The 21,587-nt window shown below is 41.5% G+C and overlaps 2 protein-coding genes across 9 annotated transcripts in view; both read right to left on the bottom strand.

Moving 5' to 3' along the window:
- Positions 1-246: 246 nt before the first annotated feature.
- On the bottom strand, positions 247-14,759 carry ISCA1 (iron-sulfur cluster assembly 1). The gene is made up of 4 exons (XM_079927329.1): positions 14,565-14,759; positions 7,734-7,787; positions 4,913-5,018; positions 247-3,237 (listed from the first exon to the last, which is right to left on the bottom strand). Exons 1-4 carry the CDS (start codon positions 14,643-14,645, stop codon positions 3,089-3,091), a joined length of 390 nt encoding a protein of 129 aa, XP_079783455.1. The 5' UTR covers positions 14,646-14,759; the 3' UTR covers positions 247-3,088.
- Positions 14,760-18,286: 3,527 nt separating this feature from the next.
- The window catches only part of TUT7 (terminal uridylyl transferase 7), a gene marked incomplete at its 3' end in the record, with an annotated part of 68,586 nt that continues 65,285 nt past the window's right edge, over positions 18,287-21,587 (bottom strand). For 7 of the 8 annotated variants that reach the window (XM_079926079.1, XM_079926077.1, XM_079926076.1 and 4 more), the window contains one exon: positions 18,287-20,372. In XM_079926079.1, coding sequence (XP_079782205.1) covers positions 20,305-20,372 — 68 coding nt within the window. The remainder of the gene's footprint in view (positions 20,373-21,587) is intronic. The other variant, XM_079926071.1, reaches the window with a different exon arrangement.

The following is a 21,587-nucleotide window of genomic DNA, read 5'->3' as shown; positions in this document are numbered from 1 at the left end:
CACATTTTCACCAACGGATCAACACATAATTTAGAAGTTACAAATCAATTTTAACAAGCAGGCAGACTCACAAGTAGGGAATCTTCAAATAATAAGGATTGACTGGATGTATGCCAAAATCAAGCACGCTGTTTTTTTTTGTTTTTTTGCGGTACGCGGACCTCTCACTGTTGTGGCCTCTCCCGTTGCGGAGCACAGGCTCCGGACGCGCAGGCTCAGCGGCCATGGCTCACGGGCCCAGCCGCTCCGCGGCATGTGGGATCTTTCCGGACCGGGGCACGAACCCGTGTTCCCTGCATCGGCAGGCGGACTCTCAACCACTGCGCCACCAGCGAAGCCCTCTTAGATACCTTTTTAGAAGGGCACCTGCAATCTCGGCTCTTATCGTGACGTGCAGTGCAGCCTAACTGCGAGGGGCACAGGGCTGGAGCCAGATGGTGTGGGGTGTCATCCTGACTTGGCCACTTATCACTTTGCCTTAGGTCAACTATTTTGTCCATGCCATACTTCAGTTTCTCATCTACGAAAACGACAGTCATCAGACCTACTTCACTGGGTTGTAGTGAAGACTGTTAATTAGAACAGTTCCTGGCATGTAGCAAGTATGGAATAAATGCTATTAGCAACACTTACCCTATTCTTTTCATTGGTGTCTGTCTCATTTGTCAACGCTAAGATCTTTCAGAGACGGTCTCTGGTTATCTGTGAAGCCTAAGGGATGGTGGAGAGCAGGTGCTCACAAATATGCCTGAAGGTAACTACCGCAGGGAGATGAACATAAAGCTCAGACAACAGAGTTGGAAAAAGCATTCCCTACCGTGAATAACAACATGTGAGAAAGTAAGGATGAAATTTGCGTGGGACACTGTAGAAGCAGCTTGGATGAGGTGAATGACCCTTATAGTGAAAAAGGGAGAAAGGCGATACAGAAGGAGAAAGGGAATGAGGACTCTGGAGCCCAGAGCAATCTGAAATGGTCTGTCAGTGGGCTGCAAGGGGACCCCAACAACTAAAAGAGTGGATGCAACAGAATCAGGTGGGGAAAATCCTGGCAGCAGGGAGACTGGTTAGGAAAATAGAACATTACTTATTAGTAGCAACAATGGCTGCTATTCACAAACCCTGCTCTCTTAAAAGAAAAGGCAATTTTATGATCACAAAGAGGCTACATTTTCTTTTTATTGGCAACTCAATCTACATATATACAGTATTGCACAAATTATAAGTGGGTTGACAGTTATATTAATACAAATTCATGAGCATTTACATAAAGCTACTGCTCTAGGTTTTGGTGCATTTTGTGCCTGGTATTTTAGTAAATATGACAAACATAAAGGAACTCAGCTACTGCAATTCATAAGAATTGGCTTTCAAAAAAAGCAAATATGTCACCTCACAGAACACTTAATACGTCAAACCCAGGAAAATCAATAACTAAATGACAAAAGGAACACTGTTAAAGAAAAGTTGGTGATAAAATGTCAGGTTAAAGGGCGTCCCTGGTGGCACAGTGGTTGAGAGTCCCCCTGCCAATGCAGGGGACACTGGTTCGTGTCCCGGTCCGGGAAGATCCCACATGCCGCGGAGCGGCTGTGCCCGTGAGCCATGGCCGCTGAGCCTGCACGTCCGGAGCCTGTGCTCCGCAACGGGAGAGGCCACAGTAATGAGAGGCCCGCATACCGCAAAAAAAAAAAAAAAAAAAAAAAAAAGTCAGGTTAAAATATTAGGCTTACAAGCCCTCGCACCGCAAGGAAGAGTAGCCCCTGCTCGCCGCAACTAGAGAAAGCCCGCGTGCAGCAATGAAGACCCAATGCAGCCAAAAATAAATGTAAATAAAATAAATAAATTTAAAATACTAGGCTTAAAAATTTTAGCAATTGGACTTAGGACCCAGAGTGTACACACCGTATTGGGAATTATAAGAAAAGATCCCCATGTTCTGCTTCACAATTACTACTACCTTCCAAAAGAACAGTTCTGGGTGGCTACAATGTCTTCTTCCCTGCTAGTATAAACGACTGTTCCACAGTCCTGGTGAAACAAGATGGTAATTCACATAAATGGGATTTAAAATAAGATTCTTCTCACCCCAAATAAAATAAAACTAAATATACTCTCCAAATTACAGAGAAATCTCATCCAAATGTTCACCAGATGAAGAAGCCAGACCACCCGTTTACCTTCACTGACTGCCTCGGAGCGCAGGGCTGGCGTGTCACCTACAAGATGGGGAGATGTGGGTGGTCCCGGCTGTGCCCCTACCCAGCCTGCAGTGTGAGGGGGGACAAAAGCCCTTCAGCTTCCCAGGGTATAGAACTGAGGGGATGGGCTAGATGGCTTTTAAGAAAACTTCTGATTAAAAGGATCTAAGTCCGCTTGAGATCCCATATCCGAGCAGACGCTTAGGGTGGGCAAAAGAACTGGACTTAAAAACAGGTGGGTGAAGTATTTACCTTTTGATCCCATCACTCAGAACTATTCTGCACTACAGTTAAGGAAATCTCTGTCCAATACTTTAATGGCTGGGGATGCTGCAGGGTAAGCAAATGAGGTATCAGACAATGAAGTTTTAGATAAAAATGTAGAAACGCTGTGCCCAGTTTGGGTAGAAAAACAATGCACCACCACACCACACCAGGAGTCAAGACTTCCTGCCTCTGAATTTTAAAATCCATCTTGTTGGGAGAAGTACGTTCAATCCTTTCAAAAGATCTACCAATCTACACCTATTAAGAATATGTTTTCTGAAATCCCCCCCAGGAAGGCAACTTCCATGAAACTAGCTCTAACAGAAAGGATGCAGGAAGGAGAATTTAATTGCAGGGTAAAACTTTTTTTCTTTACAGATCAGAAAAACGACACAAAGAGAGCAACAGATTCTCATTTTCTGTCCCCTATAAAGGACACAAGTATCAATTCTTCTGGAATCTAACACACTGGCTTCATTTTCAAATGCATCACTTTATTTTCCTTGTAAGGCAGCCATATGTTACAAACCTTAAGCATGCGACAGTCCTATGACTTCTGCAATAAGCCATAGAGCTTCCATAGCTCTCCTGGGGCCTACAGCCTGAGCAGTCCTGAGGAGTCAAATATTAAAGCTTTCTCCACAGCCACATGTTCCTTTGATGTTTGGGTTATTGAACACAAACTCACTGGATAATTTGTCTTCAACATAGTCCATTTCTGTTCCTAAAAGTGTTAGCTGTGCTTTCTTCTCGATGAACACTCTGACTCCTGGGGGAGAAGAAAACATGAGTCATATAAAGCCTGCCATCCCATGGAACCTGCTGATTCAAAGCACAACTGAACTTTAAATAGTAACCACTAACAAACGTCAAACAAGAGGCTTTTGAATCTGTCTCATTATTTCCTTTAAGGGATGCAGTGCTCAGTTTTCTGTCCCCTTTCCTACACAATAATCTATGTCAAAAACAATTGTATTAGGCTTGACAGTTGTGTACAGCAAATTCCATGACAATTCTGTGTAAAACTAGAATTTGCCTTTCTTCGCTATACTTCAATTTGCTACATGAAGAAAATGTGTATATTCTCAGTAAGAGTTCTGTAAAGATGGAGTCAATGAGATTAATGAAAATCCTGAAATGACATTTGTATACACAACACACTGCCAAGCCTAGAGAAACACAAAGGACTATGATATAATGGGCTAGTTTAATAAGACTAAATCATGAATCAGTACAAGCAGTTCTGTTTTTCTGCTTATGGACCAGAAAACTGACAATAACATAACTCCCTAGTTATCTCTACCTAACTAGTTGGTAGAGGTGGGAACCTTCGTAAATACTAATGGATTAAGAAAGCTTTCTTCCTTATAAAAAACTGCATCATTACTTAAATATGAACTATCTTTATTAGATCTCTTCTTTAAGATGAAAACTTTCAGGTTTAAGATACTTTTACATATTGATTTTAAAAATAATATATTAACAAATGTCTTTATTGATCAGTAACTTAAGTGCAATAAAAAGAATACACATCAAGAACCCATGAAAACTGGCTAATGGCGCACACAAAGCCAGTGCTGCAGAACCCATGCACGCTGAAACTCCCCTGAGGTTGTAGCAGTATTTATTTTGTTTTAAATAGATTTTATCAGATTATTGGGTAGGGGCAGGGACTGGGGGGGAGGGGCAAAATATAATTAAAGCACTGCAATTTTTTTTTTTTTTTTTGCTGTACGCGGGCCTGTCACTGTTGTGGCCTCTGCCGTTGTGGAGCACAGGCTCCGGACGCACAGGCTCAGTGGTCATGGCTCACGGGCCCAGTCGCTCCGCGGCATGTGGGATCTTCCCGGACCGGGGCACGAACCCGCGTCCCCTGCATCGGCAGGCGGACTCTCAACCACTGTGCCACCAGGGAAGCCCAGCACTGAAATTTTTAATAAAAATTGGAAATAGACTCTTCTAAAGGAGGAAATGACATTACTTATTTGACATAGATGCTTCACACCAAAGTGGCTGGTTCATTCTGAAGTTTTATCATCTTAAAATCTTTCTGCACACAATGATAACCTTTCATAACTGAAACAAATAAACAAGTTTATCCAATAATCTATCACTTAGTTACTAAGAGCACAGCCTCTGGAGTGAACTTGATTGGGTTCAAATGTTCATAAGGCCACTTACTGGCTGTGTGACCTTAGGCAAACATATTTAATCTCTCAGTGCCTCAGTTTCTTCATCTGCAAAATGGGGACAATACAGTACCATTCTCATTTAGTTGCTGTGTATAAATTAGTTAATATATGAGAGCCCGTCGAACCATGCCTCCCTTACAGTGAGCACTAAATACACCATTCTTACTATTATCATCATTACTCTCCATGCTACACAAGGCCAAACATTTTAGGGAGAACAAAGTGTCCAGAAAAAGTTTGCATAAAACTCACCATCTTGAACAACTTCTTCATCAGAGTCTCCTTTTGTCTTTGTATATTCCAGAGTGTAGGAAAGGCCATTACAACCCCTGGTTCGGACACCAACTTTCACACCAACCTGAAAAGGCATTGTAAAAATAAACTTAGTTTTAATGTAGTACAGATTAAACAGTTACAGTAATAAAAGCCCTATTTGATAATATTTTCTTCAAAAGCTAAAAGATAAATATTAGATTTCTGGCTATAAATAGTCCCTTTAGGAAGTATAAGCAGAATGGGAAACTAGCATTTAAAAAATTTAACTACTGTACAAATATCATTACAACATTGGCAGGGATCCAAAAAGAATAAAAACCAATTATATACGAAGAAAGAAATACAGAGGGAACACTGCACCCTAAAACTACAGTCACCAGTACCCTAAAAATGAGCTTGTGTGTTTTTTCCTATTTTCTTTCAGTCTTTGTCTCATATATAATCTAAACATGGTTTTTTTTTTTTTTTTTTTGGCCGTGCCACGCGGCTTGTGGGATCTTAGTTCCCTAACCAGGGATTGAACCCATGCCCTTGCCCATGAAAGCTCAGAGTCCTAACCACTGGACTGCCAGGGAATTCCCTAAATATAGTTTTTATTAGAGCAGAAATAAAAAATTTATTCTCTGCTTTTTTTCCCACTTAAGACATCATTTTCCCATGCAATTAGCTTTTGTAATTATCATTTGCAACTAATGCCTACATAATATTCCACTACACCTAAAGCATGTTTATTACTTAACCATTACTATTAACCATTTTTTCTGGGAATAACATTTTTAAGGGAAGAGTTTTAATTCCAAAAATGAATAATCACCTTTTTTTTTTAAAAAAAAAAGGAAAAAAATATCTGATGGCAGAGATGACTACATAAGAAAACTGGACTTGCTCAAAAATGTTTTTGCTCCACCTCACCATGTGAGATGTTCCCAGGATATTTCCCTATGGTTAGGTTCACCAAGGTTCATAGGTCATCACCTGGCAATCACATTGCCTCTATGTGACATGGGGCCTTAATTCTGTAAACATTCTCAAGTACCAGAAAGCAAAAGACTGCAGTCAACACAGACGTTAAGAAGTTTAAAAAGTGACCAAACAGCACTTTTAAAATACCAATGTCTACCTCAATGTAGTTTTCTAACAATATCTACCCAATTTCTATCTATTCTTGAGTCCTATCTGCTCTTTCATGTGCGTATACAGCATTATCCTAAGAAGTATCATTTTAGCAAGCAGATTCTGATTCCCTGAACAGCAGTAACATGTGCTTGCTCCAGGAAAGCAAACATAAAGTGGGAAGACACCTGATGAAGAGCATGCGTTAGATGTTAAGATGTTTGGTGGTTTTGATGAGTTGAAGCATTCAGAGTATTCTCTTCTGTCTTCAAACAAGGAGACGGAACTATAGCTGTCTCACCTTCACAGTGACAGCTTAGAGAATGTGTGAGGGAATTTCACATATTCAACATGATAAATAATAAAGTGCCTGGCTGAAATTCTGGAGCACACGTCATAAATACTTGTTTAACTTAGTTTTTATCTTTGCAAATAGGAAGACTCAAACAAGCAGGAAGTCCAACTATTAGGAATAGAGAGACATTTTATTAAAGAGTATGTGAAAATACAGCTTTAGGTACCTGGAGTTTGGAAAAGGGATTGCTTATGCCACAAATGACACCTGAAGAAGTGTTTGCTCAACGCTTTTCATGTCAAAACGAACAAACATCCCTCAACTCTACAAAAGTGAAATTGTGTCAACTGGTCAATTTATACTCTAGTCATTAGTCTACCCAAATTTAGTTGGAATTGAGTTGGAACACTGATATACTTAGATTTAATAATTCTTAGGGGGAAGATGATCGAACTCCTGTTACACTGTAATACAGGTTGTACAATGGAACTTAGAAACTACTCTGTAGTCTAATTATTGAATATTAATAGTCTTGGAAGTCATTTACAGTATCCCTTAGGCAGTGAACAATGTGCTAAGATTAAGATGGTTCGCACACCCCTTGCCCAGCAATTCTACATCTAAGAATACAGCTTATGTAGATGAAATAAGCTATGCCTACAGGTCCAGAACAACGGGCCTGGCACACTACAGATGCTAAATATTTGTTGAATAATGTTTGTGGAAGCACTGAATGAGAACAACCCAAAAGACCTTTAATATGAGAGCGTGGCTAGATAAACTTGTTCAACGGAATACATTAGTATATGCAGCCATAAAGAGAGTAAGGATCTTTATGTAAGGATATGGAAAGATCTTCAAGCTATACTATTAGGGGCAAAGCAAAGTGCAACCACAGTGTGTGTGGTATGTTCTCACCTAAGTAGGAAAAGAGACACACACGCAAATGTAACAAGCAAAGTCTAGGCCAGCGGTTCCCCTCAGGGAATTAGTTTTGGTTGTCACAACTCCGGCACAGGCCAGAGATTCTGCTAAACATCCTGCAATCCACTCCCAACAAGGACTATCCAGTCCAAAACATCAACAGTGCTGAGGCTGAGAAACCTTGGTCTAGGTAATAAAATGCACAGATGATCTGTGCAAGGACACGAAGAGGCAGCCTCCTGGAAGGGAGAATGAATAAAGAATGTGGGGCGAGAGAGTGACTTCCTTTTCATATTTTTCATAATACCCTGTTGTGTTACTTGCATTTAAAAATCATGAGCATTTTTTACTTTTTAAATAAAAACCCCTAATTAATGAAAGCACACTGTTTATCACAAGATAAATTCATTGTGAAAATACAACTTCAATTTTTTACTAAATATTTGTCTGATTGGTTTTACTTACGTGTTCAGGCTTATCTTTAAGAAGCTGTTTTATCTTGTTTACTGCTGAAGGTGTCTGAAAAAAGGGAAGGTTATTAAGTTGTTAGTTACAAACTTTGCCTTCTTCAGCCTTATATTTCCTAGTATTTAAGACAACTCAAGTCTATCTTTAGCAAATTCATGTGGTGAATTTATGTTCCATTCTCACCAGAGTACCTTGTGGATTTCATACACAAGCATATGAACTCTACTCAATTAATAGCATTTTTAAAAATATCCACTAGCAACATCCTCTTCATCCCCTGCCCCCACCCCCTCAGTCAAGGTCAGCTCCCTGTCATAATCTCTGTGGTACTATCTACTCACATCACAAATATAATTTTTCTAGTCAGCATCTATTTCAAATTCCTACTTTATGCCCAGCAACAAGCACATTGCCTGACACACAGAAGGCACTCGACAGTCAATGAATGATATCAAGTACCACATTGGGAAAGCCAACCTTCAGGCATTTTTCCTATTGATCATTATTAACTCTATTGCTCATTCTGTTTACCCCAAATCTATTTCAGATCCATCAAAATGTACACCTAGAGGAAAAAATGTTACCAGCATCAAATAACGCAGTGTGCCTCTCGTGCCAGTCCCACCAAATGTTCACAGAGATTGATTAATTGATTGATTTCGGCTGCGCGGCATGTGGGATCTTAGTTCCCCAACCAGGGATCGAACCTGCGCCCCTTGCATTGGAAGCACGAAGTCTTGACCACTGGGCCTCCAGGGAAGTCCCTATCCACAGAGATTATTCCATCAGCATCTGAGCATCTAGATGATGCTCAGAACTAAGCTAGTCAATAATAGAAACAAGAACATGGAAGAGTTTTCAGGAGAAATGCTGTTTAACCAAGCCCAGTTGTCCTCAAAAATAAGAAAACGTCTCAATGTACTTCATGCGTAGATCAGCATTACAAACCCCAATTTCCTGAGGAGGCTGTTAGGGAGAAAGCCTGTCCCAGGGCATTCCTGGCCCACTTCCTAGCTGTGTCCCAGCCCATTACTTGGCTTAAACAGGGGTAAAAGTCCCTCCTCCTCAGGATTCTTGTGAGGATTAAATGAACGAATTCATGAAAAGCATTTAGAATAGCGCCAGGAACAGAGAGCTCAACATAAGCCAGCTATTATTATAACAATGAGAATATATTATCATGAAGAGATCATGTCCTTCCTACGTTTCGTTTTACTAGCTCCTCTAGCTGGCAATGCTGAGCCGGTCCTCCAGTTTTCTATACAGGCATTTTCCTGGTTTGTGAAATCTCAGAGTGGACATTATGATCTACAACTAGGTAGTAATCGTAGCCAGAACTCAAGCCTGTGCTGGGGGTACAGACCTGATGGATGGCCCGAGTGTGCTCTTTCACCCTGTCTGGTTGGGGCTTGGCCAGATGCAGATGCTGAAGCAGAGTCTGGACAAATTTAGAAAAGTCATGAAACCAATGTAGAAGGTTGAGACTATCATTAAAAAAACAAAAACAAAAACAGGGACTTCCCTGATGGCGCAGTGGTTAAGAATCCACCTGCTAACACAGGGGACATGGGTTCGATCCCTGGTCTGGGAAGATCTCACATGCCACGGAGCAACTAAGCCCAGGTACCACAACTACTGAAGCCCGGGTGCCACAACTAATGAAGCCCGCACACCTAGAGCCTGTGCCCCGCAACGAGAAGCCACCACAATGAGAAGCCCGCGCACCGCAACGAAGAGTAGTCCCCGCTCGCCGCAACCAAAGAAAGTCCGTGCGTAGCAACGAAGACCCAACACAGCCAAAAAACAAAAACAAAAATCACAGAACAGTGCACTGCACTTGATAAACAGTGAAACTTTGATTCAGTTATTAACATACGGTGTGTATGTATTTCTTATTGTGTGTCACTTAAAAAAAAAAAGTTGAATAAATCACTACCAGTGGTTCTTTCAGAACAGGAACCAAGCAGATCAACGACAGGGAATAGGATGGGGGGGTGGGGGGAAGGAGGAAATTCTGCAGAGAATTATTTTTATTTATTTTTTAAGATCACAGTATATTAACCTCAAATAGAGAGATATTAATGGAAAAAATTTTTAAAAAATGCTTAGTTACACTTCTAAATGATTGCCAGTAGAAACTAGCTTTCCTAATTTTCATGGTGATATTTCCCATGTGAGTCCTGAAGAAATTAATCTAATTACTGTCAAATTACAATCAAAAGATTTCCAGTAAATTAAAAAAAAAAAGGCACAGTCGTGGGAAAATACTCACTGGAAGTCCAACCTGATGCGGAGCCTTGGTTTATTGCCAGCAGATGGGAGGTGTAAGCTCAGGGCACACATACCATGCTGCCCCACGTGTTTCTTTTCATCCTGACCAGGGATTGAACCTGGGCCATGGCAGTGAAAGCGCCAAATCCTATCCACTGGACCACCAGGGAACTCCTGAGTCTCATGTGACTTTCTAAATTATCTAATTTGGTTTTTACAAAAGCAATATATTTCCTTCTTTTCTCAACTCTTAGTAGAAAACACTTAAACAGCAAACAAAAGCAATTCATGGAGAGTGGTCCACTTACTACAAAGTGGTTGATGTTCAACATTTCATACAGAAAGGGGCTTAAGAGAAAAATTACCTGCGTGCCTGGGAACCAAAACATGTCTTTACAGGAACCAAAACATGTCTTAATTTCCTAGTGTCAGGCAATAATCCAATATACCCCACTGGGAGGAGTGTTACTGATGATGTATAACCCTGCTGAGAGTCCACTTCAGGGTAAAGATATGGTTATTAGAACTTTCCAAGCAATGGATCTGAATTTCAGAACAAGTCAGAATGACTAAACAGGGGAACGTTTGGGACTTAAGATCATTCTGGGAAATAGTATAAAAACTTCAGCAAAACAACATGCTGCAAGCCTAGCGGCCCTCCAGTTTCAACATACTCCCCCAAACAACTAAGTTACCCATACCTACCCAAGAAAGTTATGTATAATCAATGAGTCTAATTCACCTGAGATTTGGCCAGTGAAATAAAATTCAAGAAACTCAATGAAATATTATTTCTCTCATATGTATATCACAGAACAAGACATTCTTTCAAGTGAAAGAGTATCTTTGAGTGAGATATTTTGGCCTTAAAAAAAAAAAACGACTTCTAGTCTGTTTTTGTGGCTGAAATTATGGGAGAAGGCACTGCAGATAAACGAATCTTTTGACTACTTCATAGCAACATACTTTTACTTTATCCAATGCCATAGCGTTTCTATTCCTTGTAGCAGAAACTTTCCATCCTCAATACTGCATTTCCTTAGTCATTCCCCCAGGCAATTTTCATTTTTTGCTGTTTAAGGAAACAAGATTAAAACCCGAAGTTAACTCCACGATTATGTATACTAAACATGAGCCAACAACTACAACCTAGTTTCGTTTCATTGTAAATCTGGTATTTTAAGGTTTAAAAGATGGTAGATAAAGGGCAGCCAATGAATAAATTTCAGTATATTTTGTTTGAGTCATTCTTTAACAGCTATGGCATTATGATGCTGTTTCCCTTTTGTCTTTGCCTATTCCTGTACATGCAGGTAATCATAGTACATATTCACAATTTTGTAGCCTACTGCTGAAAGTTTAACATGCTACTCATTTGATACATAGTAACGTACATATATATTCACTGTTTCTTGAGTACTTTCTAGGTGCTTAATGGTTTATATGCATCATCTTTTTATTCTTTCAGTTCTGTGATTTAGGTATTAAAGATTAAATAATTTGCACAGGGCTAGTAAGTCAAAGAATTAAGAGTTATGACTCCCAAACCTTTAAAAAAAAATCATTACTTGCAATGACTACATATCTTGCCAACAGGATTTACTCTTACTTATTTAACTTGGCCTTTCATTCAGGCTACTTCCAATTGTTTCCTGTGTAATGCCCCTTAAATTGCCTCCATATACCAATCTTACAGCTTGGTCACTGTTCCAAAGGACTTCTGGGGCTACTCCTTCAATGAATAAACACCTCCTTGAGCCCCCATGTATTTAACATCATATTGTTTCCAGACCCTTCTCAACCAGGAGCTGCTAGAAATTAAGCCCTAAGGTACCCACTGTATGTAATGAATTAACTTCTCTCTTGTGCATCAAGAATGATGCTGGCTATGTACCATTAATCTTCACATCTTTGGTTGAGCTTTAGGACAGTTGTGGGTATATCCCTAACCCTAATTAGGGCTGCAATGATTCTGCTTTGTACAACAATGGAAATAAAGGCCTCTGCCTGCAGTGTAGTGTTAAATCTTCAAGTTCTTCAGTCATATTTTACTCTGGCTCCTATACATACAATTCATTCGCAATTCCTGGGCCTGCAGGGAAGTAGGGAAGGGGGATGTCATCCTCCTTGGATGAAGGGTACTGACTTTGATGTGGTGGGTTGAAACCTTATTCTATCAAGGACCCACCCCTGGTTGCATAAAAGTGCCTGTGACCAGTCTTTAAAGTCTTTCTCTCCAGCAAACCATCAATCCTCTCCTGGATTAACAACAGTTAACACAGGTAATTTGGCTCTGAAAACATGGAATCATGCTTTTATTTCATCAATACCTTTTCCTAACCTCTCACTGACTAGACTGCACAGGTACAGCACTTCTCAAAGGTTGCAACATGTTGAATTCCTGATGTCAAAATTTATATACTTAGCTAACATTCATCATCTCTTCTTACCCATTTCATTGAACTATCTCATTTCATTTGCTCTCATCTGTCTTCACTCATTAGTCCTTTGATGATTTCACTGCTTTTGCACTTAAATGAATATGGTGTTAAACGTTTGCAAAAACACTTGAAAATTAAGCACAGATATCCATACATGCATGCCAGTGTGTTAAGACTAGGAACACATGCCAGGATTAAAATAACTGCAAGCCTGCTACCACAGACCTTTGGTGGAAAGAAACAGGGATGTGCGTTGGCACCAGCTAAGATCACAGGGAAAGGGACTAAAGTCCGCTAGACAGTTAAGGAGGATAAATTCAGACAATGGACTCCTGCATGCTAATTGGAAATGTTGATCAAAGGCAACACAGAGCCCTTGTGAACTGAGAACTGACATGACAAAGCAGTGCTGGTAGCAGAATTGGCCTGGTAAGCCGGGACAGGTAATGAAGCATAAAGGAGCAAGCACGGATTGAGAGCAGGTCTGAGAAAGTGGGCTGGGTTATTGTTCCTAGTAATTTCTAGAGGTGCCAAAGGCCTGGCCCATGACTGTGTCCCAAGAGGGTGGGAAACGTAGGTCTTAAATGTCTGATGACTAAGTAGGAATGGAGAGAAAGGGTATGACCCATGCCAAATGGTGGAGAAAGAAAAGGCAAAAAAGTGTCTCCACACTTTCTGACTCTTCCTGGCTCTATCAGTACCAGTGGTAGAATTCTTTTGATTTCTGAATAATTTTTACTGAGATTGAAAGGAGACGCAAAGTATGAGTAGTGCTTTCTAGTTCTTATGATTTCAAATCTTGGAGAATTCTAAGATTTGACAGTGTATCTTTCAGACAGGAAAATGGGCTTGATGGTACAGAAAAAAGGAATGTAGAATACAGTATCACATAAAAACAGAATAACCTCCTTATGCACCTAAAACAGTGACTCATTATAAAAATATATTCTTCCACCTGATCATGACTTTCTCCTGTTTTGCTGAAACGAATTTTCCGGCAACAGGCCTTCTCATGGCATTAAATTGAACGGAATCCATGATTCAATTTAATCTGTTTTCCCCAGTCTTCAGGAATTGAATGTTTGCACAAAGGCTTCTTTACCAAGAGTGGGGTGTGTGTGAGAAGAATGCTGAACTGATCATAAGATTTCCTATGAAATTAATCTTTCAAAACTGCAAATAGTAACTGCTTAATGGACAGGGGGTTTTCTTTTGGGGCCAGGTGTTTTGGAGCTACATAGAAGTGACAGTTTTACAATACTGTGAATGTACTAAATGCCACCGAATCGAACGCTTACAAGTGGTTAATTTTATGTGAATTTAAAACACAAAACAAAACTGTGCAGTACGTCGGGGATCCAGCATGCACAGTAAGTTCTGTAAGTATCTGCAGCAAGTTTCCTTTGAGTGTGTTTGACCTTTCACCCAGAGAACGCTGTAAACTCACTCAGGGTGGTAATTTATCCTTCTTTGTCCTTTGTTAGAGCCACCACGGCCTAGGGCCCCTGGAGGCACAGAGTGCGTTTCAAAGCCTCTTCAACCCCAGACACCAGGAAGTAACCCTTTGTGCACTGCAGCCTTGATCTCTGCAAGCGGGTGGGCTTTGTTGTCTCCGCACTCTCACCGGCGCTCCCGCATCACACTGTGGTCCTGCGGCCGGGCGAGGCTAGGCTCGGCTCTCCCCAAGCGCCACAAGGGTAGGAACCCTGGTTCATTCACCCAGCTGCGCCCGGCACCTGGCACTTCGACCTCTAAGTAACCCGCGACCTCAAGCACTGCTGCCGCAGCAAGACCCTCCGCAACCCCAAGCTCCGGAAAAGCCGCGCCTGACCCCCAAGGGGCCGTGCTCGCGCCGCCCCTCCCCCCCTCCGCACGCGGCGGCGCGCCGCCTGCTGGGAAACGTAGTTCCCGGGCGCCCGGCTCCCGAGGAGCAGCCCCGCCCGTGCTTGTTTATCTCCACAGCAGAGGCGAGTTGGGGGTGGGGACGATGCGGCGGCTGCGGAGCGGGTCAGGGGTGCTGCCGCCCGGCCGTGCTGTGCCCTGCCACCGTGCCCCCCCTCGCGGGGGCGAAGGTGAACCAATATAACGGGCCCGGTCGCGCGCCCCAGCCACTCACCAGGGTGAGGGCGGCCCGGGTGGGCTGCAACTTCCTCTTGCTCACAGCCCGGACAGTGGCCCGGACTAACGAAGCCGACATCCTCGCCCTCCCGGCGCCCCGATACCTCGGGCCGGAACTCGGCCACCTCAGCCTCTCTCCATGGACACGGCGGACGCATTGACGCCACAAGCTCCGGCGCACGGCGCCCTAGGCCCCGCCCCTCGTGGGCCCGCCCACGCCGTCGCCATTGGGCGGGCCGTATGAGTGACGGGCGTGGGGCGGGCCGTATGAGTGACAGGCGGAGAGCGTGGCTTGGCGCCCGGGCCGTGGTCATGTGACGCGGGACACAGGGGTCGAGCGCAAGGTCGTAGCTCTGCGGCAGATCCACGCGCGCTGACTCAAGCCGGAGTGGGGCACATGGAATGAACTCGGACTTGTGGACTCTGGAGGCGCGCCGTTCCACGCCCTGACTTCTGGGCAAGGTGCTGCCCCGCCGCTTAAGAACTCAGAGGAGTCTACCGGCCGTAGGTGCGGTTCACAAGGTGCGGCCGTAGGTGCGGTTCACAAGGGCAGAATGGATTCGAGGCCCGGACAGCTACATACGTTTCCGTCTTCCTTTTTGGTCCAGCTTGGCAGTTCTTAAGAGCGTAGAATTACCGCAGATTCTCAATAAACATCCTCCTTCTCTCCCCTGCCTTTCCCCAAGCTGCTTAGGATGTTGGGATGTTGAAATATGGTACTAACACAATGTTTGCTTTAGGTTGGAATCCAGCTTTACTGTAAGATGTGACTGGGCAGCTCGGGGAATACTTTTATAGCAAGTACCAGTCGATAGCTTGATGGAATACCTGTTGCTTGTCAGATCTTGTGGCTGCTCAGGGACTTCTGTCCTTTAATTCGGCAAACATTCCTGAGCCCCAGGCATTGTGCAGCCAGCACTATACCCAAGGCGTACACAGGAAGCCTGGTAAACGGAAGGTCCAAGGAAGAATTGGAGATCCTGGTAGGAGAAAAGTGCAGTAGGGGCAGCAGATGGGAGGAGAACATCAAGAAAGGCGGCATATCGGGCTTCCCTGGTGGCGCAGTGGTTGAGAGTCCGCCTGCCGATGCAGGGAACACGGGTTCGTGCCCCGGTCTGGGAAGATCCCACATGCCGTGGAGCGGCTGGGCCCGTGAGCCATGGTCGCTGAGCCTGCGCGTCCGGACCCTGTGCTCCGCAACGGGAGAGGCCACAACAGTGAGAGGCCCGCGTACCAAAAAAAAAAAAAAAAAGAAAGGCGGCATTTCTAAATGCTAAAGGGAGAAAGGAAGGAGGAGGTTGTGTGGAGTCTTGCTGGGGAGGATGGATTCTTGCTCAGTGTTTTGATGTGGAAAGAACTAATCAGTGAAGTGTTTTTTATTTTTATTTTAAAATGCTGGGCTGGGCTGGGCGAGGGCTTCCTCTCGCTCCCCGCCACGCGCGGAGTGTGAAGTGTTTATTAGAACCCAGTTTATCTTTCATCCTCTAGAGCCTACAGGATTGGATAGTTCAGAATTAGTTAAGTAATCTTGTCTCTGCTACTTAGACGCGATCGCATTGACAGTAAGAGAATAGTTGTTTTCCAAGCCCCGCTGTGCACAGAAGAAACTGTGGGATTAGGCGAGGTAGTGTGGAATCGTCTCTTGGTTTCATCTTTAACTAGGTGGGTGATTTGACTAGGTGGTGATCTGTGACTAGGTGGGTGATCACGTTCTTTCTCATGCCTTGTCTCCTAAAGATATGAAGATTAAATGAAAAGCTCTTGGAAGACTGCACAGCACACAGCAGCACTCCATAAACGGTGCTAATTGGTAATAGATATTCAAAGATGCCATGAATTTTGAAAATACTTCATATGATACAATGTCATTATACATTTGTCCAAAGCCACAGAATGTGCTACACCAAGAATGAATCTTAATGTAAACAGTGGACTCCAGGTGACAATGATGTGCCCATGTAGGTTCATGGATTGTAACAAATGTCCCACTCCGGTACAGGATGTGGACAGTGGTGGAGGTTGGTGTGCTGCAGGGGCCATAAGGGAACTCTCTACTTTCTGCTCAATTTTGCTGTGAACCTAAACCTGCTCTAAAAAATAAAGTTTATTAATAAAAATGTAAAAAAAAGATGCCATGTATTTTTATCAATTATTGAAAAATGTTATACAGTTGCGTAGCACTGTTCAGGTTTCAGAAGAACCCTTGAGCACATTATCTCATTGGAGCCTCACTACTTTGAGCCACACAGAGGAGCGTTGGCATGGCTATTTTATAAATGATGCTTAAACTCAAGCCCTTTAGTATAGTGCCTTAGACACTATTTAAAAAATCCAGTCCTGAATTTTCTGATTGAGGATCCTGTGTATGACTAATAGCTTTCTTTCCTCTATTTAATACACACTACTCAGTTTTTAACTTGTTGGCTGTTTTGCATGTATGTGCTCAGCCACATAATCTGCTTGTCAGTGGATCAGGCATACCTAATGTTACTTGAAAATGGTGCAGATCCCTGAAAGAAACTGGCATGTTAGAAGAAAGTGTCTTCATGACTATATAAAAAATGTGTGCTCCTTTATCTCAGAGCAGCAGCTGTTGTGTGGTATTGAAGTTAGGCGGGTGTGGAGACTGTTGAAGTGGTCCCAAGCTGTAACCACTTCTAGATTTCCACTAATAGGTTAAAAACTTACAATAGGGAAATGTTCAGCACTGCACTTCAGGATTTAATTTCAGGGTTCTAGACATTTAAAAAAGTGTTTTCTTAGTAAGACCGCACTTGATCCTCACTACTGTGCAAGGGCAGGTATGGTTTCCATTTTACAGGCAAGGAAAATGAACTGCTAAAAGGTCAGAGGGATTTGCCAAACTCTCAGCTGGAATAATGGCAGAGCCAGAATCTAATTAAGCCTAGAATTCCACTCAGTGGAAAGTGTGCTAAATTCTTGACTGCTGCTGTCCAAACAAGCCTGCTTTCAAAGAAAAAGAAGTACCGAGCACATCTTTGCAATTTTAGGGAGGTTTGTTAAATTCTGTTTGCTTTTCAACATTTTTTTTTGCCGTAATACTGAACCCTACTGACTTATCTACCCAGGATTTTTTCCACTAGGGTAATATATATATGTATTTGAATAAACTGAAGTTATCTGAGAACATTTAATAACATCTCTAAGTGTGCACATTCCTGCTACTGTACACACTGAGCAAGAGATTAAAAAGTGTAGATTGGGGGTATAAAAAATGGATTTCATATTTTTGTTCTTGAGAGAAAGAGGAAGGGAGAACCCTGGTGGTGGGGCATTTTTGCAGCTTGTAAGAGACAGACCAGCTGCATCTGCAAGATAGCCACACCCTGGAAACTGGACTCAGCATGGAGCAGATGTTCCTGTCCCCCAGCTGGGGTGCTGAGAAGGGGCTGTGACCAGCATCCAAGTAAAGGGAGTGAAGAGAACCAAGGGCAATACATTATCCAGGTCTGCTGGCAAATACTAGTCACTGTCCCACTGATTCAGTGTGACGAACTGAAAATCAAAAAGCTATCAAATACATTAGGCAGAATCTACTTTAGAAATCAGAATAAAATGTAGGAAACTTTCAACATTCTTCAAAGGATATATGAAAATATGGTTTCTATGAAAAGGAAGATAATAAGAACAAACTAAAAGAATGAGAGGAAAAGGAAGGTGGTGGGTTAGGTAAGTTCAAGAAAGTTACAAGTGCAATAACAAACCTCATGTTAGAAAGAGCAAACAGGAGGATGACACTAAAAATCAAGCCAGTCACGTGGAGGTTAAACTTGACAAGCTTTCCTAACCGGAAAGAAAAGAGATGATAGGGAGAGGCATTTGAGAATAGACAAAAGTATTTTTGAGAACTAAAATTATGAATATAGATATTCTCTCAAATTAAAAAAAAAAAAACCTTAGGTGGGGAGAGACATTGGATTCACTTTTGTTTCAGACAAATGTCACTGATACAAAAGTTACAGGGAGAAATAAACACAGAAGCATCCAAGCAGAAAAATAAAACCTATAAGGGAACAAAAATCAGGTTGGCCCCAATCTCGTTACTATGCCAGAAGACAACAGAATGCCATCAACAGTCTTTCCAAAGAAAGTGACAAGAATTACGTGTCCAGTCGACTGTCATGTACGAAGGCAAGAGAAGAAAAGAGGAGCAGCGGAGGAAAGTCAGGTAGAGCAGTTTTAGCCCAGGGTGCTTAATTTACTTGTTAATTCATGAGTTTCTGTTCATTCAAAACTGAGTAAGGAATAATGCCTAATTCTTTCTACCACAACTTCCCTACTCTAAAGTTCATTTTTTTTTTCTTTTTTTCGCTGCCCCGCGTGGCTTGCAGTATCTCAGTTCCCTGGCCAGGGACTGAACCTGGGCTACAGCAGTGAAAGCCCCGAATCCTAACCACTAAGCCAAAGGGAACTCCCCTCTAAAGTTAATTTTGATATGGTTCTTTTTTAGCTGGAAAACGCCTCCAAGTAATTTGTTTAAAAGAAGGGCACACAAGGTGTGCTACTTTCTGAGCCCTCTTCTATCTGGGAACGTTTGCCCAGCAAGCACCCCCTGCAGCCCTTCCTATGCATTCACCCCCCATAAATCTGTGCCTCTTACTGGCACACTCTCAGGACTTGGCAGGCGTCGGGTGTCAATAAACACCAGATCGAATGAGCACATGTAAAGGGAACACGGGATAAAGAGGAGCAGATCTGTACTGCCCTTAATCCTTGACCTAGTTTCCTCAGGAAATGTAGGACTCTCAGTGGAAAGTAATATGGATAAAGTTACAGGTTGAAAATGTGATTTTATTTCAAAATGATAAATAAACCGAGGCATAGTTTAGACCATGTACTACTTCTGAAGGGCTTGTGAATTAGAGAAACAGTTCCAGGAGGGCTCCAGTCAGACCAATCAAACTCATGATTGGCAGAGATAGCCTCTTTAATAATCAGGGATTTTAAAAGTCCTCCACCCTAATTTCTGAATATCATAAAAAGTAAAAATTACTTTTGTCATTTTTCCTTTGAAAATGTTTTTAGCAGCAAACAGGACTCTTGTTTTCCTTACTTCATTTTTATGACCATAGTAGTTATATGTCAACTTACTTAAAATTAGAGAGGGAAGAAAACTAAAAGCCCCTCAGTGGCACTGCTCATCCACGGAAGGCTCACATAAATAGGTACTCATGTTCACGTTATCACTTCTTCTACAAATATCAATAAAGTAAGGTTTGTAAATCGTAAATACAGTAGTGGCAGTTCACAAATATTTGACACGCTTTCACACAAGGATTCAGTCAACAACAATAAATATAATTTCCCCTCTTCAAAACAAACAAACAAAAAGGATTTATAAGGGAAAAAAAGGATTAATTTACTTGGAGTTCATCAGCACACCAATTTTAGTGTGCTTTGAAAGAATTAAAAAGCATGAAATTGTATTCCTGAATACTGGCCCATAATTACATTTTTTTTTAAACCTGTCTTCAATACATACATCATGGCTTTCTATTAAAATCCTTAAATCTACAGGGATTTGTAGTAGGTAAGACTATATAAAAATTTTTTTTCCTCATTAACAATTTCATTAAGTTAAAAAAAAAAATCGGACATTTCCCTTAAATGTTAAGTTGAAGCCTGATCTATGCTGCTGTGTCCTGTGAAATGAACCTAATTTTCAAAGTGAATAGGAACGCCTGAGTGGCCATTTAGAGTGCGGCATTTTCCTTCCCTCATGATTCCTGCTGGGTCCTCTTCGCTGAGGCTTTTCCCTGAGTCATATATTTACTGGAAAGGCTACCTAGAGGAGGGGAAAAAACAAAACCCAACATAAATGAAACAAGCCTCACTTTATCGTAAACGCCATACAGTTACTTCTTATTGTTAATTATTCACAGAAACTTTTCATACTGGTCACTTGTTTTCAATCAAGTAATTTGGCTAGATATATTGTAAAAAGGTATATATAGAACATTATCTATTAAACATAAGCCTCGTCACATTCTTTCTAAATGCAGACGAGTTGCTAGAGTGACATCATTTTAATACATTTGCATGCTCACTATTTACATATTGGTACAGAAGGCCAGGTGAACTTTTAAAGGCTCTGCTCTGCATCTGCAACCAAACAGAATAGATTGCAAAGAATACTTTGGTCAGAAATGTATATCTTGCGTCATTACTCTGACGACACGAAGCTGTGAATGGTGATATTGTAGCCATAAGTCATTGATTTAAAAGAAAAAAAGGAAATTTATTATATTTACAGGTGAAGGACAGAAATAAAGACTGCTAATTAAATGCATACCACAGAACAGTTAATAAGTTCTGTTCTGGAGTCTAAACAAATAGATCAATGAAGCAAGAAAACTGAGAAATTCTTAAGTGATTACTTGTAAGAAAGTAGTATATAACAAAGGTTATACACATTGATTATATACATTTCAAATCAATGGGGGAAAGTATGGATTGTTCAATAACTGGTATTGTGTCAAATAAGTAATTTTGGAAGAAAAGGGTTAGATAAGTTTCCTCCCTCACATCATACTTTTCCTCCCCACCTAATTCCAAATGAATTATAGAATTAAATATAAGAGAGTCAAAGTATAAGAAGTAGTGGCTACTTATACAATCTTGGGGTGGGGAAACAGTTTCCTAAGTACATCACATTATATTTTATTTATGAAAAAGGCTTTCTATGCTTAGTACTAAAGAAGTTACAAATCAATAGAGAAAAGATGAACACCAATAGATAGCTGGTGAAGGAAAAAGCAATATATGAAAGAGAAAAAGACAGCACAAAAAAATATTCAATATCAATGGGTAATCAAAGAAATGCAAACAAGATACCAATTCCTAACCACCAAATTGTTTGAAGGAAAAGCAGGACAGGGAAGTGGGTAGAAATTTTGGTAAAGGAATATTCATACAAACCTTACAATAACTTAAGTATGCAAACAACTCAAATGTCCAGAACTTGTGATATGACTAAGTATATCATGAACAAAATAGGATT

This window comes from Stenella coeruleoalba, assembly GCF_951394435.1.
Source record: "Stenella coeruleoalba genome assembly, chromosome: 7".
NCBI classification, from domain to species: Eukaryota; Metazoa; Chordata; class Mammalia; order Artiodactyla; family Delphinidae; genus Stenella; species Stenella coeruleoalba.
The sequence above is the reverse complement of the archived record's forward strand: the minus strand, read 5'-3'. Positions and strand labels throughout refer to the sequence as shown.